The sequence below is a fragment of the Pan troglodytes genome, chromosome 17 (genome assembly GCF_028858775.2).
Source record: "Pan troglodytes isolate AG18354 chromosome 17, NHGRI_mPanTro3-v2.0_pri, whole genome shotgun sequence".
Classification (NCBI taxonomy): Eukaryota; Metazoa; Chordata; class Mammalia; order Primates; family Hominidae; genus Pan; species Pan troglodytes.
In genome coordinates, this window is record NC_072415.2 from 56,704,029 (window position 1) to 56,720,438 (window position 16,410).

General features: G+C 40.8%; 1 protein-coding gene across 18 annotated transcripts in view; it reads right to left on the reverse strand.

The window, feature by feature from the left end:
• Positions 1–16,410, reverse strand: part of PIAS2 (protein inhibitor of activated STAT 2) — a 128,293-nt gene that overhangs the window by 64,420 nt on the left and 47,463 nt on the right. For all 18 annotated transcript variants that reach the window (XR_010152075.1, XR_010152070.1, XR_010152071.1 and 15 more), the window contains 3 exons: positions 10,435–10,519; positions 1,837–1,887; positions 1,617–1,707 (listed from right to left, as the gene is read on the reverse strand). Coding sequence is in view for 11 of the 18 variants with exons in the window: in XM_054672188.2 (XP_054528163.1) it covers positions 1,617–1,707; positions 1,837–1,887; positions 10,435–10,519 (227 nt within the window). In the remaining 7 variants the exon portion in view is untranslated. The remainder of the gene's footprint in view (positions 1–1,616; positions 1,708–1,836; positions 1,888–10,434; positions 10,520–16,410) is intronic.

Sequence of the window (16,410 nt, forward strand, 5' to 3'; positions counted from 1 at the left end):
TGCAGTGAGCCGAGATCACGCCACTGCACTCCAGCCTGGGTGACACAGCAAGACTCTATCTTGGGTGGGGATGGGAGGGGAGTGGGAAAAAAAGGATAGCTCCTGAGAATCTTGTTGCTAGTAGCCGGAAACCTGACAAACTAAATGTCCCACCTGGGGAAACATGTATAGGCCATGTAAGCAATCCCCCCTGACCATACCTACTCAGCCTCTGCAATTCCCCTTCACTCCCAGGACTGTCTCAATGGATTTCAGTCTCAGATGCATCTTTCAAAAAGAGTCACGTCAGTGATGCAGTGTTGCTCAAGCCCTTTAAAGGTTCACAAAACAAGTATTTCTCAGGTCTCTAAGTCCACAGGCTGTGTATGCGACAAATGAGACTCCTGACAACCAAGAGAAGTCAGATCCCTCTGTCCACAAGACCAGGGTCAGTCTCAGTCATGGAATTTCTTCACTTTGGGGCCCAATTCTTAGCACTTGGCTCTGGAGAGCCCAGAGTCCTAGATCATATTGTCTGACTTGCTTGGCTACTCGTGAGTACTGCTCATATATTTAGTCCAGAGCCCAGTCTCGTGTTCAGCAGGGATATTACACAGCTTCCCCATTTCCTCAATAGTTGCGAAGAGTGTCAGCTCTGGTGAAATCACAACTGGGCCTAGTCAGGGAGTCACTGCTCTCTTAGTGATTCAGTTACAGTAAATACACCTCCAACTTTGTAGTGCTTGACAAACGTGCCATGTTGTACTATTTTTTTGATTATGGCTTTGCTGGCCTTCTTACAGAATGGTACCAATTTAGTAATGTATCCAAAATGGAAACCAATACATAGTCCAGTTCTACATTTATTATTTTATTTTATTAAGACTTGACTATCAGGATTTGAAGAGTCAAAAGCCATCTATTAGGCCAGAGACAGGCTGCATGCATTTACATTGTATACATCCTAGGTGCTGAAGCCCATATACTCTCTCACTGCTTAAATGTGTTGTCAACCAACTATTATTGCACCCACCCACCACAAGTGAATGCATCATCAAGGCCCAAGCTGGGAATTTTTGATCTCTGTAGTTAGCCACTCTCAGCAGCCTCTGCTTTTCCCCATGCCATCCACAGGCCAGGCCCAGCTAATGCAGACATCCCACACATGCTGTCCTATACATGAAAGTGCCCAAGTCCTCCCCTTCAACTATGCTGTTTGATATGATCCCAAGAGTGTTTCACAGCATCCTTGATTTCTTAAGTAAGATGCTCCAGGCTCTAGCCAGGTACAGTGGTGCACAACTGTATTCCCCACTACTTAGGAGGCTGAGGTAGGAGGATTGCTTGAGCCTATAAGTTCAAATCAAGCCTGGGGAACATAGTAGGACCTTGTCTCTTTAAAAAAAAAAAAAAAAAAAAAAAAATTCCAGGCTTATGTTTTCCATCTCCTTCAGACCTGAAATAAGCCATTTATTATTTATCCAAGAAGCCATGGGTTACCCTAGTGGAAAATAGTATTTAATCTGGATGCTAAAACTGTTCACTGGTATTCAGCTGTCACTGTTGCACTGTTTCTAGGCCTTGTCAGTGTTTATATTAAACTTATATGCAAATCTGGTGAATAAAAAGCAACTTACAGGCAAAGGAAATAGCTTCCCATTTACTTTTATACATAGACTATTTGGATAGTTATCTTCTTGAGGGCAACTTGTCTCTGCCAGGCAAAGTCTGCATTAATAAAAGAAAAAAGTATTCTTAAATAGTGTGCTCAAACATTCTTATATGTTTTAAAATTCAGAACTACATGCACATAGTAAGCAAGTATAAAACTAAGGTAACAGAAAATTTCAAACTCACCTCAACTGAACTTGGACTGTATAATCTCTCCTACCACCTGGCAAAAAATCCCTGTTGGAAAGAGAAAGAAAATGGGTTAAAAAAGTACAATGAGAATTCTCAGAACAGTCTCCCCAGGAGGAAAAAAAGGAAAAGCATTATTTGTATTTTTCTTATTCCCTGAAAGGTGATCAATATACTACCAATAATATAAGCCTTAATGAAATCACTGTAATGATGATAAACCTGACTTGCTTAACTTCTAGCCACGTCTTTATGGCAATTTTAAGGTACTTTCAATGCACAGGAACTTTGATGATGCAAAATTTATTTCAATAGACATCAAACTTGGTAACATGCAAGGAAGCAGCCTAAGTTCGGAAAGAGTTTTAATCAGCAAATCTATTTGCTTAGAGCATTCTAATCACTTGAAGACTTTTTTCTTTTTCTTTTCTTTTCTTTTTTTTTTTTTTTGAGACAGAGTCTCGCCCTGTCGCCCAGGCTGGAGTGCAGTGGCGCGATCTTGGCTCACTGCAAGCTCTGCCTCCCGGGTTCACGCCATTCTCCTGCCTCAGCCTCCCGAGTAGCTGGGACTACAGGCGCCCGCCACCACGCCCGGCTAATTTTATTTTTATCAGAGATAGGGTTTCACCGTGTTAGCCAGGATGGTCTTGATCTCCTGACCTTGTGATCCGTCCGCCTTGGCCTCCCAAAGTGTTGGGATTACAGGCATGAGACACTGTGCCTGGCCAAAGACTTTTTTTTTACTATAAAGACCTATTCACTGGATATTCTTATTGATCTCAAGTACAGCCTAAGCATTAGTTTTTATGGCTACTAGGGGGATTCTAATATAGACCCAGGATAAAGAATTAGTGCCTAGAGTCTCAGCATCTCCATACCATGCAACTTCATAATTATGTATCCAATTAAAGATACAGAACCTCTTATAATTTCTAGATGAGAATCTAATGGTCCCATGTAAAATATATTTCATACTGAACCCTCCAAACTCTTGCCACGCAACATGGAGTCCACGGGGAAGCAGCACTTATTCCTTAGGAGCTTGTTGGAAATGCAGACTCTCAGGCCCCATCCTAGACCTATAGAATTAGAATCTGCATGTTAACAAGATCCTCAGGTGACATGTATACACATTACAGTTTTAAAAAGTATTACCCTTAGCCATTGTCATAAATCTTGGACTCTGTCAGAGAGAAGATCACTAGAGTGTAGTCCTTTCTTGAGAAGACTGGAGTACACTGAGCCCTCATGGTGCTCTAACTGGGCCAGTCTTCTCACCGTTCCCAATCCTCGAGCTCCACTGGAAGGCAGTAAAGCACAGCAGTGACAACCACCTTAAGTTCTACAGTCCCAAGCTGCACAACATTGTGCAAATCACTTAACCATTCTGTGCCTCAGTTTCTACATCTGTTAAAGATGGAAAATTACTGCACCAACCTCATCAAGTTGCTGTGACAATTAAACATGTTAACAACACATGTCAAGTGCCTAAATATAAGATGTGCTCAACACATGGGAGCAGCTGGCTGCTGTGACTGTTTCCACTGCTCCCACTGTTCTCCTTACCAAGAGCAGCCTTCTCAAATGGCTATTCAAAACATCCCCATATCCTTGACAATACTGACCTCTTCTGAGCAACCCATATCACTCCACTCATTCAAATCAAGAAACATTTCATATTCTGGGTGCTGGAGCTTCAAAGACAAATACAACACAGTATTTGCTTCAAAGGATTTATATGCTAAGCAGGTAACAGAAATACAACACCTAAAATAAAATATGGTAAGTGGTACAGTACATTATAAAAAGTAAGTGCTACAGAAAAAGGGAAAATTTTTGTCTTGAAAGTTCAAGGTCATTATCACAATTAGTCCAATCTAACTAGAAAACAGGGTTTTTATAGCAGTGGTTCTGCCTACTTCTGCTTAGTGGCTCCACTAGGAACATGAGTAACTGTGGGTATCTAGTGCAGTAATTCCCAGAAAAAAAGAAAGGACAGAGATACAGATCAGAAACTTGTTAGATGGGAAACATGATGTGAAGAAAGAGAAAAGACAAGACATGAGCCTAGAAAGATGGATGGGGGCATAAAGGGTTTTGAACAGCTCACTAAGGAGTTACACTTTATTCTGGCAAGGGAAATTAACAAAAACTGGGAAATACAATGTGCTAAATATCTTCACAAACATGAGTAATGACCAAGGCATCTTCTGACATTCATTTTCTGCCAATCACTGTTCTAGGAAGTTTTACATACTGGTCCATCAGATATCAAAGAAGCATTTACCATATGCTAGGTACTGTAATGGGTTGTGAGGTGATAAAAATGAGTAGAAGAATGCTGCTTTCATTAAGAAGGTTGCAAATGCAAGCAGTGAAATAAATGCAATGATGCCTTAACAGAAAATAAGTACATGGCACAGTGAGAGACAAATGACACATTAAAGCAAATCTGGAAAGGCATCACAGGGGATGTATGAATTGAACTGGCCCTTGAAACATGACTCAAGAAGTTTGCCAGGCAGAGTACAGAGAAAAAAGGCGGCAAAGGTGCAAAGATGTGAACACCATAGTTAACCTAGGAAACACAAATGGGAAAGCCTAGTCAGAGTACAGGTTGTTAGAAAAGAGTAACAGGAGATAAGATAAAAAAAAAAAAAAAGCAGAGCAAGATGTTGAAAACAACTGCCAGGCAATGCAGTGTGGACTTTATGAGGTACCATTAGAGTGTGTTTAAAGCATCAAAGAGAAAAAACTGAATGGGCTTTAGAAAGATCATATGTAGGAGCTTTCTAATAGAAAGATCTCATAATTAGGAGACCATTGCAATTGAAGAGGCAAAAAACAAGGGCTTGAAGCTGGGCGCAGTGGCTCACGCCTGTAATCTCAACATTTAGGAAGGCTGAGGTAGGTGGAGTTCAGGACCAGGTTGGGCAACACAGCAAGACCCCATCTATGCAAAAAATAGAAAAATCAGCCAGGCATGGTGGCACATGCCTATAGTCCCAGCTAGTCGGAAGGCTAAGGTGGGAGGATCAATTGAGCCCGGACATTAAAGGCTGCAGTGAGCCTTGATTGCGGCACTGTACTTTCAGCCTGGGTGACAGAGCAAGACCCTGGCTCAAAAAATAATAGTAATTTCAAATGAGGGCCTGAAAGCTATTAAACATAAATATCACTGAGTGATATTCACACATAAAAAATGGTAAGACTTGATGAATGACTAGATGTCAGAAGGCAGGATAAGGGAAGGGGAGTTTCTAGGAGGGTATCCAGGTTTTAGAATGCTGCAACTGAAGAGATGGCCATGCTACTCACCAGGACAAGAAGAGGCAGAGCAAGTTATAGCATCAATCTCCCAAACCACCCAGTGAGGTGGTGATCATTATTCCAATTTTGCATGCTGAGAAAGTGAGGTTTAGTCACCTGTCTAGGGGCATACGGACCTAAGTGGTTGGTTCAGAATTCACTTTCTACTTAGTATTACTCTAAAGACCATACTAGCTCCCTCAAAGGTAGAGTTGCCTTGCTGAGTTTTAAATATTCAGAATGACATAAAAGAATCAATGAAGGGCCAGACGCGGTAGCTCACGCCCATAATCCCAGCACTTTGGGAGGCCGAGGCGGGTGGATCATGAGGTCAGGAGATCGAGACCATCCTGGCTAACATGGTGAAACCCCGTATCTACTAAAAATACAAAAAATTAGCCAGGCGTGGTGGTGGGTGCCTGTAGTCCCAGCTACTCAGGAGGCTGCGGCAGGAGAATGGCGTGAACTCGGGAGTCAGAGCTTGCAGTGAGCCAAGATCACGCCACTGCACTCCAGCCTGGGTGACAGAGCGAGACTCCGTCTCAAAAAAAAAAAAAAAAAAAAGCATCAATGAAGTGCAGCAAACAGACAGGATGTGGTAAATGAAGAGTGGCCTATCACAAAGAGGCCTCTGTCAAGGCAGATTCCAATGCCATTAAGGAAACGAGTAATGCAGAAGGAAATATACTAAGCAAAAATCTCCTTGAGGCCAGTCTGTTTTTCAACTTTGCATCTTTGGTGCCTGGAATATTGTCTGGTCCATAGTAGACAGTTAATAAATGTGTGCTAAATGAATGAATAAAAGAACAAAAGACAAGCAGGTTTGATGGAAGGCAAGCTCAATTTTAAATGTGTTGTCCTTGATGCCCTTGTAGGTCAAAGGAGAGGCACTGAAAAAGGTGTCTAGAGGGAGGTGTTGGTAATTTTGCAGCCACCCATATAAAAATAACAAAGCACATTAATGAATATTATCATAGAGTAGCAAGAAGAGAATCCCAGATTGATCCCTTAAAATGGGTACAAGAAGTCAGTGTGAGGAACTGAGAGCATGGTTAAAAATATACTAGTACCAAATGGAAGGAGCAGCGCTAAAGCCAAAAAGAGAACTGAATCCAATGTTCAATCTTCACAAGATGTAACAGAAAGAACAAAAAAACCTGGACAAGAATGTATTCAAGCGTCTAGTCTAGATCTTACTACCACTACAGGCAAAGGGGAGGGAGCTAGAAACACAGCTGTGGTTCTCAAGTTGGCTGCATATCAGAAACCTGGGAAACTTTAAAAACCACTGATGTTTGGGTTCAATCCTGAGATTCTAATTTAACTGATGTGGGATAAAACCTGAGTATGAGAATTTCCTAAATCTCCCCAGCTGATGCTAATATGCAGCAAAGTTTGAGAAACATGGGGAGAGAAGTAGTTAAATGACACAAGAAGCAATCATCCGAATCCAGAATGTACAATATGCTAGATCAAATAAATCACTTTTTTTGGAAAGTAGTGTTACAAAATAAAGCCTAATGAGAGAAACCAGGGCTCCTTGGAGAACTGATCAATTCCACAGTTGCAGCAGAGAAAATACAAGATAAGCCTTCAGCATTTTTGTTGCAAGAAATTAAAGAGCGCTCAAAGTGGGTTTCAGGGAGAGAGGTATATCAAAAGGGCATAGGAGCCAACCTGAAAGAACTTCTAATAGCCAAAGATAGAACAATTTGAGCAATATCAATTACTGTAACACTGGAATATAACTCATAGAGCACCCATGAGTCCACACTGTTATAAACGAATAAACGGGCTGGGAATGGTGGCTCACATCTGTAAAGCCATACCTGTAAACCCAATAGTTTGGGAGACAAAGGAGGGAAGATCACTTGAGCACAGGTGTCTGAGACTAGCAGAGGCAATACTGTGAGACCCCATCTCTATAAAAAACATAAAAATTAGCCAGGTGTGGTGTTGTACACCTGTAGTCCTAGCTTCTTGTGGGGCTGAGATGGGAGGATCATTTGACCCCAGGTGGTCAAGGCTGCAACAAGCCATGATCACCACCACTGCACTCCAGCCTGGGCAACAGAGCAAGACCTTCTCTCAAAAATAAAATAAAATAAAAGGCTGGGTGTGGTGGCTCACACCTGTAATCCCAACACTTTGGGAGGCTGAGGCAGGCGGATCACCTGAGGTCAAGAGTTCAAGACCAGCCTGACCAACATGGTGAAACCCCTTCTCTACTAAAAATACAAAAATTAGCCAGGCATGGTGAAGAATCGCTTGAACCTGGGAGGCAGAGGTTACAGTGAGCCGAGATTGTGCCACTGCACTCCAGCCTGGGCGACGGAGTGAGACTTTGTCTCAAAAAATAAATAAACAAACAAAATGAATGAAAGAAAGAAAGAAAAGAAAAGGAGACAGCTCCTCCTTGTAAAAATAAAATAATCTCAATGTAAAAAAGATTAAGGACAACAGAACACAAGAATCTTTTTGCTAAAGTAACCACTAAAGTCAAGATTCACGAGTGAACACTAAATTAATCTGCAAAAGTTTGAGGAAAAACAGAATACTAGGTGTCTAGTTGCAAACTTACCTTTGCAAAATATTTATCAACAAAGGAACAAACAGTAACTTTACAGTGCAGATACCTGGCAGCTAGTATCAGCCAAGTGATCAAGGTTAACATCACCAAAAATAAGATATCAATATTATGTTGCCTGATATGGTACCCTGAGAAGGGCACATAACTTGAGGTATTCTTGCCAAAAATGCACAACCTCCATCTAATCATGGTAAAACATCAGCCGTACCCCCAAATCAGAAAGAGTCTACAAAACACCTGACCAGTACTCTTCAAAGTGTCACGCTGTGAAAGACAAAAAACAAACAAACAAAAACTAAGAAACTGTAACAGATGGAAGCAGAGTAGGATGACTCAACAATTAAATGTGATTTGGGATTGTATCTAGGAACAGAAGACGTTTATTGACCAAAAAACTGGTGAAATCTGAATAAAGTCTGTAGTTAATAGTACTGTACCAATGTTGATTTCATGGTTTTGATCATTGTACTACGGTGATATAAGATTTAATATTAAAGGAAACAGGGATAAAGAATATATGTATTATTTCTATAATTTTTATCTAAATAAAAATTACTACAAAATATAAAGTTTTTATGCCGGGCATGGTGGCTCACGCCTGTAATCCCAGCACCTTGGGAGGCCGAGACAGGTGGATCACTTGAGGCCAGGAGTTCAAGACCACCCTGGCCAAAGTGGTGAAACCCCGTCTCTACTAAAAACACAAAAATTAGCCAGGTATGGCGGCACCTGCGTGTAGTCACAGCTACTCAAGAGGCTGAGGCAGGAGAATCGCCTGAAACCGGGAGGTGGAGGTTGCAGTGAGCCAAGATCATGCTACTGCACTCACTCCAGCCTGGATGACAGAGCGAGACTCTGTCTCAAAAAAAAATTACGTAATTAAGTACAGAATTTCCCAAACTTACTTAACTGCAACAATCTTATTTTTGAAAAACTCTTACTATCATCTCAAAGAGTGTTCTAATGAATATCTGAAAAGGAAGTAAACACCTCTAATTTACTCAATTCCTTGCTCTGCTTTTAACATTACAGCCCCCCAAAAATCATTAACCTCCCAGAAGCCTTAGTTTTATCATGCTGAATCTTTTAAGAATGCAACTTTAAAGAGTCATATAAATAATGTTTTGTTAACACTAAAGGTGTGTGTGTGTATACATATATACATACATATATATACACATATACACATATATATACACACATATATACACACACACATATATATACACACATATATATATATACACATATATGTATATATTCTTTTGAGATAGAGTTTCACTCTTGTTGCCCAGGCTGGAGTGCAGTGGTGCGATCTCAGCTCACTGCAACCTCTGCCTCCTGGGTTAATGTGATTCTCCTGCCTCAGCTTTCCGAGTAGCAGGGATTACAGGCACCCGCCACCATGCTCGGCTAATTTGTTGTATTTTTAGTAAAGATGGGTTTCGCCATGTTGGCCAGGCTGGTCTCGAACTCCTGAACTCAAGTAATCCACCCACCAGAGCCTCCCAAAGTGCTGGGATTACAAGCACGAGCCACCGCGCCCAGCCTTTTTAAAAATATTTTTAATTGGAAAATTAAATGCTACAGATTTCCTTTTCTTTCTTCTTACATCTCTTAGTTCATCTGCTCTTTACAAATGGGTCTACCAATACTTTTCATATATCTGGTAATTTTTTGGTCAGGATGACTATACAGCTCACTTTACCCATAACTACCTCAGTTTATGTTCTTATCTCAGAATAATTATTAGTAATGTTTACTTTCACTCTCAAAAATGCCCCAGTTTGGAATGATAAAGCTTATGGTCACCCTGTCTTTGGGCTACTATAAATTCTTTTTATATTGCTTTACCCAATATATATATTTTTTCAGACGGGGTCTCGCTTTGTTGCCCAGTCTGGAGTGCTGCAGCATGATCACAACAGCTCACTGCAGCCTCGACCTCCCAGGCTCAAGTGATTCTCCCACCTCAGCCTCCTGAGTAGGTGACACTGATTTCTGTATTTCTTGTAGAGACAGGGTTTCACCATGTTGCCCAGGCTGGTCTGAACTCCTGGGCTCAAGTGATACTGCCACCTCCCAAAGTGCTAGGATTACAGGCATGAGCCACCATGCCCAACCTGGGAATAAATTTTTCATTTAAAAAATTATTGCCAAATATAACAAAAAGTAATCTAAAAGACATTGAGGTTTTATTCAAAGGTTAAAAATTTTATTCTAACACACAGTATTTACTAAATATTTGGCTGACTTTAGTCAAAGTATACTACCCTTTCATGAGAGAAACAGGTCAACTGTTATGGACTGAATTGTGTATCCCCAAAATTTATATGTTGAAGTCCTAACCCCCAATGTGACTGTATTTGGAGACAAGGCCTTGAAGGAGGAAATTAAGGTTAAATAAAGCCACAGGGTAGGTCCCTAATCCAATATGACAGTGTCTTTACAAGAAAAGAAAGACACCACGGATGCACTAGCACAGAGAAAAGGCCATCTGAGACGTGCAAGCCAAGGAGAAAGGCTTCAGGAGAAATCAAACCTGCCAAAACCTTGATCTTGGACAGAAGCCTCCAGCATTTTGAGAAACAAAAGTCTGTTGTTTACGCTGTCCAGTCTGTGAAATTTTGTTATGGCAGCCCTACAGGTGAATAAACCAATATTCATGAGAAATATATTCCAAATATTCCTCTTACCTGGATATGCATATCTCTCTAACTTGTTGAGGTGTCAAAGCAAAAATAAAAAACTTCTCTTGAAATCGCTGAATACTGCTTTGAACTGGGAAGAAAAAAAAAAAGAAAGATAATATTTCAATAACAAATCCAACACTACAACCACCTGCAATAACCAGGCATTTTTTATAAAGTACCTGCCAAATTCTGAAACATTATGGTTAAAATACTCCAAAATCAGGAAGTACTAAACTGCATTCATCTTGGAATCATGAGTAAAGTCACTACAAAGGGGTTTCTTTAACGTTAAGTACGTAACCATTCTTTATTCTAAAATACTAATGCAGGCTGGGTGCAGTGGCTCACGCCTGTAATCCCAGCACTTTGGGAAGCCAAGGTGGGTGGATCACCTGAGGTTGCAAGTTCGAGACCAGCCTGACCAACATGGAGAAACCCCATCTCTACTAAAAATATAAAATTAGCTGGGCATGGTGGTGCATGCCTGTAATGCCAGCTACATGGGAGGCGGAGGCAGGAGAATCACTTGAACCCAGAAGGTGGAGGTTGCAGTGAGCCAAGATTGCACCATTGCACTCCAGCCTGGGCAACAAGAGTGAAACTCCATCTCAAAAAAAAAAAAAAAAAAATACTAATGCACAGTAAAAATATAACAAAACCCTTCAATATTACATTTCATTCTTAACTATAATATTATCTAATGAAAGGAAGTCAAAATGCTCCCCAGGAGAACTGTATTCAAGAATTAAATGCTTTTTGTTTATTTTTCTTTGTTGTATTTTGCTTTTGGTGCTCTGTATTTAATTACACAAAACACTCACATAAGAAAATTTTGAATGTCAAAACTTTTAAGTTTTGAAGATACCTAATTTGCATATGAAAGTCTTCCCAGTTAAAAAATATTGCTTAATGAAGTCACCCTTATGTATATTATTACCTGAAATGTATTTATGACTTCACAAAAACCTGCAATAGGTTAATAATGAATTATTCAATAATGTTCTAGTGTCCATTAAAACAAACAAAAAAGTTAATATATATAGAGGCCTCAAGTCTTTTGCTTCCTAACAATTGCAACATCACCCAAGTAAAGGCAAAATGAGGCTGGGCACAGTGGCTCACACTTGTAATCCCAGCACTCTGGGAGGCCAAGACAGGTGGATCACTTGAGGTCAAGTGTTCAAGACCAGCCTGGCCAACATGGTGAAACCCCATCTCTACTAAAAACACAAAAATTAGCCAGTCATGGTGGCATGTGCCTGTAATCCCAGCTACTCCAGAGGCTGAGGCAGAAGAATCGCTTGAACCTGGGAGGTGGAGGTTGCAGTGCGCTGAGATCGCACCACTGCACTACAGCGATAGTCTTCCAAAAAAAAAAAAAGGCAAATGGTCCTTGTATATAACACTGTCCAGTTTTCCTGCTACATGAAGATAAAAAAGATGCCAGTTGGATATCCAATGTCATAGCGGTTCAACCACAAGTCACATCAAGTCAGAAAAATATTAATTCCCTAGCTAAAATATTCTTTTCTATAAGCACAGTTTATTATAGCAATTATTCTCCTAGAAATCATGTCACAAAATGGTTCATATTTTTTCAGAACGCTTTAAAAAGGAGGGAAGAGGGAGATGCCGTTTAAGATGAAGGCCAAAAAGTAAAATGACACTTTGGATTATAAACATAATTATGGAGCATCAAACACAGAAACATAAGCCTCTCCATTTCTCCAGTTCCTATTCACTCCTCAACCCTTTTTTTCTTGTTTGGACTCCACTTTTCACTATCTGTGGCTAAGGTCACCAATGACCTCTTAACTGCCAAATGTAATAACGTGTATTTTGAGATTACAAGTAAACATGCTGCATTTTAATCTTAATTAATTAATGACATGAGCATCCAGTCTCTTCAGCCAGAAACCTCAAAAGGTCTAAAGTAAGTACAAATGGAGAACTAAAAGAAGAGAGTGCAAAATGAGACATTAAAAAAGAAAACTACTTGCAGAAATAATGAATCAATAATTCTACCTTTGATGGAGGGGAAAAAAGGATTTACAAATCAAACTCCATGTAAAATAATACAAAGAAAACTACCTAGTCACATCATAGTCATACTATTGATTATGTTTGATTAATCTTGAAAGCAACGAGAGAAAAAAGAAACAAGGGAACAATGCAAATCAAGGCCAACTTCTCATCCGAAGCAATATAGGCCAGAAGGTATCTTTAAAGTGGTGAAAGAACAAACTCAACTGAAAATTCAATACCCTTCAAAAGCAGAGTGGAAGAATAACTTTTCAGATAAACAGAAGATATAAGAACTTGCTGACAGCAGACATGCATTACAAGAAATGTAAAACAAAATCACCAGGATTATTTAAAAACATAAATTTAAAACTGGATCTCTGGGAATGAAAATCATACAGTAAATAAGCGTAAATGTAAAACAGTATGCTGTATTTTCTTCTTGTAATTTCCTTCAAAAGACTGTTGACAGCTAAAGTGATGGCATTGAAAGGCAGGATTTCTAACACAGGGAGGAAATATGAGAACAGCAAAAAGAATGGAGGGGGTAGATAAAGGAAATTATCTCCCCAACAGTTGTGTTTCCTGCTTTTTTCTGATAAACCTGAAATCTCCCTAAAGACCCTGATAAACCTAAATCTCCCTAAAGACCAATCCACTCTTAGCGTGCCACAAGCAGCAGGTATCTACACCTGTAAAGTTGGGCACAAGACCCTCTGTGAATTCACGAATATAAATGCCAGTATTTGAGGCTCTGTCTGAATGACTGGAGTCAACCTACCCTGAAAAGTTTCCAAAAACCATGAACCTTAACATTTGAAAAGAGAATGGTTCCATAGTCATGTTGTACATGTATGTTCAACATGTACTTTTATATCAAATTGTACTTACATGTTGCACATACGCAATATATATGTACAATTTATAGAACTGGCAGCTTAATGTTAGTAGTCTGTGTCATAATAGACATATTCTTGGTGTGCCTTTTATTTTTCTGACATATCTTTGACTTTACCTATATTTGCTGTCAAATTTTCAATCCAGATTATAATCTCAAATAACCACCCAGTATCTATAGAAAAATGGATCTGTGTCATTGCTATATACTATAACCAGACTCCAGGAACTTAACAGCAACAAAAAATTGTGCATATGCTAATAAAAATCTAATTTGTATTAACATTGACAGTTCTTAGGTAAGTCAATTTTATGACAGAACAGCAGCCAAAAGCATATCAAACTTTCCATAAAGTAAATTTGTTAGCTAAATGGTCATTTTAACATAACCATGAGAAAGAATGCAGGATGCAAAGTATGCAGGTTTTGCAGTTTATTTTCTCCCCATTGTCTACAATTTGGGAATCAGAAAACCAATTCTGCAGAGATTCCATGAATGCCTTTAAGTTAAGAGCAAATGAAATGAAAAAAGATCATGGCTCAAGGGCATGAATTAAATATGGCTTTATTCAAACCTTTCCTTTTTCAGCAACCCTTCATAATGTAGATTCTATTTTCCAAATATAACCACATTATCTCCCATCATGTCCTCCTTTTTATGTAAACTTGACATTCTTCCAACTGAGTAGTGGGGTCTTTATCACCTTCCCTTTGAATCTGAATGGCCTTTTGTAATAGCGTCAACCAACAGTGTACAGTTTAAGTGATGCTATACAGCTCCAAGGCTGAACCATAAAAATACCACACACATCTTCCTTGCTCTGCGGGGACACTCATTCTTGGAACCTAGCTCTCATGCTATAAAGAAGCCCAAATTAGACCACATGAAGAAGCCACATATGGGTATTCCAGCCAACAGCCAAGCTAAGTCCAAGTCATCAGGTGGCATAGCTGCCAAACATATCAGGGAAGATGCCTCCAAGTGATCTGAGCTTCTAGCCAAGTGCACCTCAAGCATATGTCTTCTCAGCTAAGACCTCAGAGATCTTGGGATAAGAAACAAGCCACCCACACACTGCCCTTCCAAATTCCTGACCTAAGGAATCCATGAGCATGTCAGACACAGTAAGTTCCTCTTCAAAGGTTTAATTTCTGACTTCCTTGTTCTTTGCTCTTGAGCTCAACTTCCTTGTCCCTTCTCCTAAGCTATCTGCTCTGTAAACAACTTCTTCTGCCAGTCCCAATCTGTAACTCACATCTCTTCCTTATTTGGAAAGAGTCCTCTTTACTCCTGGCTACCCATTCTGTAAGCTCCCCCTCCTGCTGAGACAGCTCTCCCTGCCGAAACTACCCTTCCCGCCTTTGCCGCACCCTGACATGCCCAAACATGCCTTGTACTGTAACAGACAGCCTCTCCCTTTCCGCCTGATTAGCCATATTCAATTTTAAATGGTAGCCAATCAGGTCAGTGTAGATTGTGCGGTCTGACTCCAGCCAATGGGGAAAGGACACAGAACCAGAGATTAACCGTGTTAGGGATAAAAACCCCTTCCCCTCCTTTGTTTGGTGTGCTCTCGCAGCGGCCAGAAGTGTGACCAGCACCCTTCTGCAGAAGTAAATTTGCTTTGCTGAGAAATCCTTCATTTGGCATTTGGGTGCTTGTTTTCCTTGTGACTCCAAGCTCTTGTTTCTAACAACTTGGGGGCTCATCCGCGATTGCCTTTCTCATCCAGGAAGAGGTCCCTGATCATCTCTCATGAGGAGATGCGTCCCCCTGCCTCACTGTGGTGGCCTCAGGGATGAGGGATCAAGACCTCCCCCAGCATGACGAATAAACCTGGACTCTCAGCAACGCAGGTGAAAAGGATCCTCACACACCATGGCGACCAGGTAACTCTGTGCACAAACCAAGGTAAGAAAAGTCGTGGGGGCAACAAAGTATTTCCTTGGTGGTTGGGACAACTTGGAGCTTGAATGTGTGTGAATGAGATGTACAATTAAGCACAAAGCAAGCGTGGAGTCCGGATCTGCAGTTCTGTGGTCACCTCATATGGCTTATGGCAGATTCCTGTTGTGGGGCTTATACCGACACACCGATGCTAAGAGGGACTTAAATTCCCGTGAGGGAAGCAGCCAGAGAAGGACAAAGCAAAAGGAGAGTAAAAGACCTCCAGTAGAGGGGGGTTAAGCCTCTAGAGAAGGGAAGGCAAGAAATATCTAATACGAGGAGGGACTGAGCCTCAGCAAACCTCTAGAGAAGGGAAGGCAAGAAATCTCTAATATGAGGAGGGACTGAGCCTCAGCAAACCTCTAGAGAAGAGAAAGCAAGAAATCTCTAATACAAGGGATTGAGCCTCAGCAAGCCCCTAGAGAAGGGAAGGCAAGAAATCTCTAATATAAGGAGGGACTGAGCCTCAGCAAACCTCTAGAGAAGAGAAGGCAAGAAATCTCTAACATGAGGCATTGAGCCTCACATCAAACCTCCAGGATGGGAAACACCCCACGTAAGACAGGAAATGAAAGATATAAAGCTAGTGATGATAACAACATTCCCTCTGGTAGTCCCTTAGGTCTCATGTTAACATACTGGAGGGACAGTGAAAGGACTAAACTTAATAAAAAACAACAAATGACAAAATATTGTTGTTTCATTTGGACCACAGAGCTCATCCTCACAGCCTCAGTTTTCTGGCCAAAGTTTCAGTCAAATGAGGATTGAATTTGTCAACTTCTAATAGAGTATGTCAATGACAAGAGTCCCATCTCCCAGGAGGAAATAGATTATGCCCTGTATTGGCAGCAGGGACCCATCCTTCTTTACCCCCTAAAAGCTATAGGAAGTAAGCCAGAAATCCGTTCCTCTGAGGAAAGTAAGACCTCTACCCCAAAACAATCCACCAATGTATGAGACCCACCAGACCACCTACTTCCGCCAAATCCCCCACCCCAAGCAGGTGCACAAGACCCCCTTCACTCAATTCCTCCTCCATATAACCCTGAGTCAATGCCTGCCCCAATGCCCCGTGCCCTCCCTAACCACACGTCTGAGTCTATGCCTCC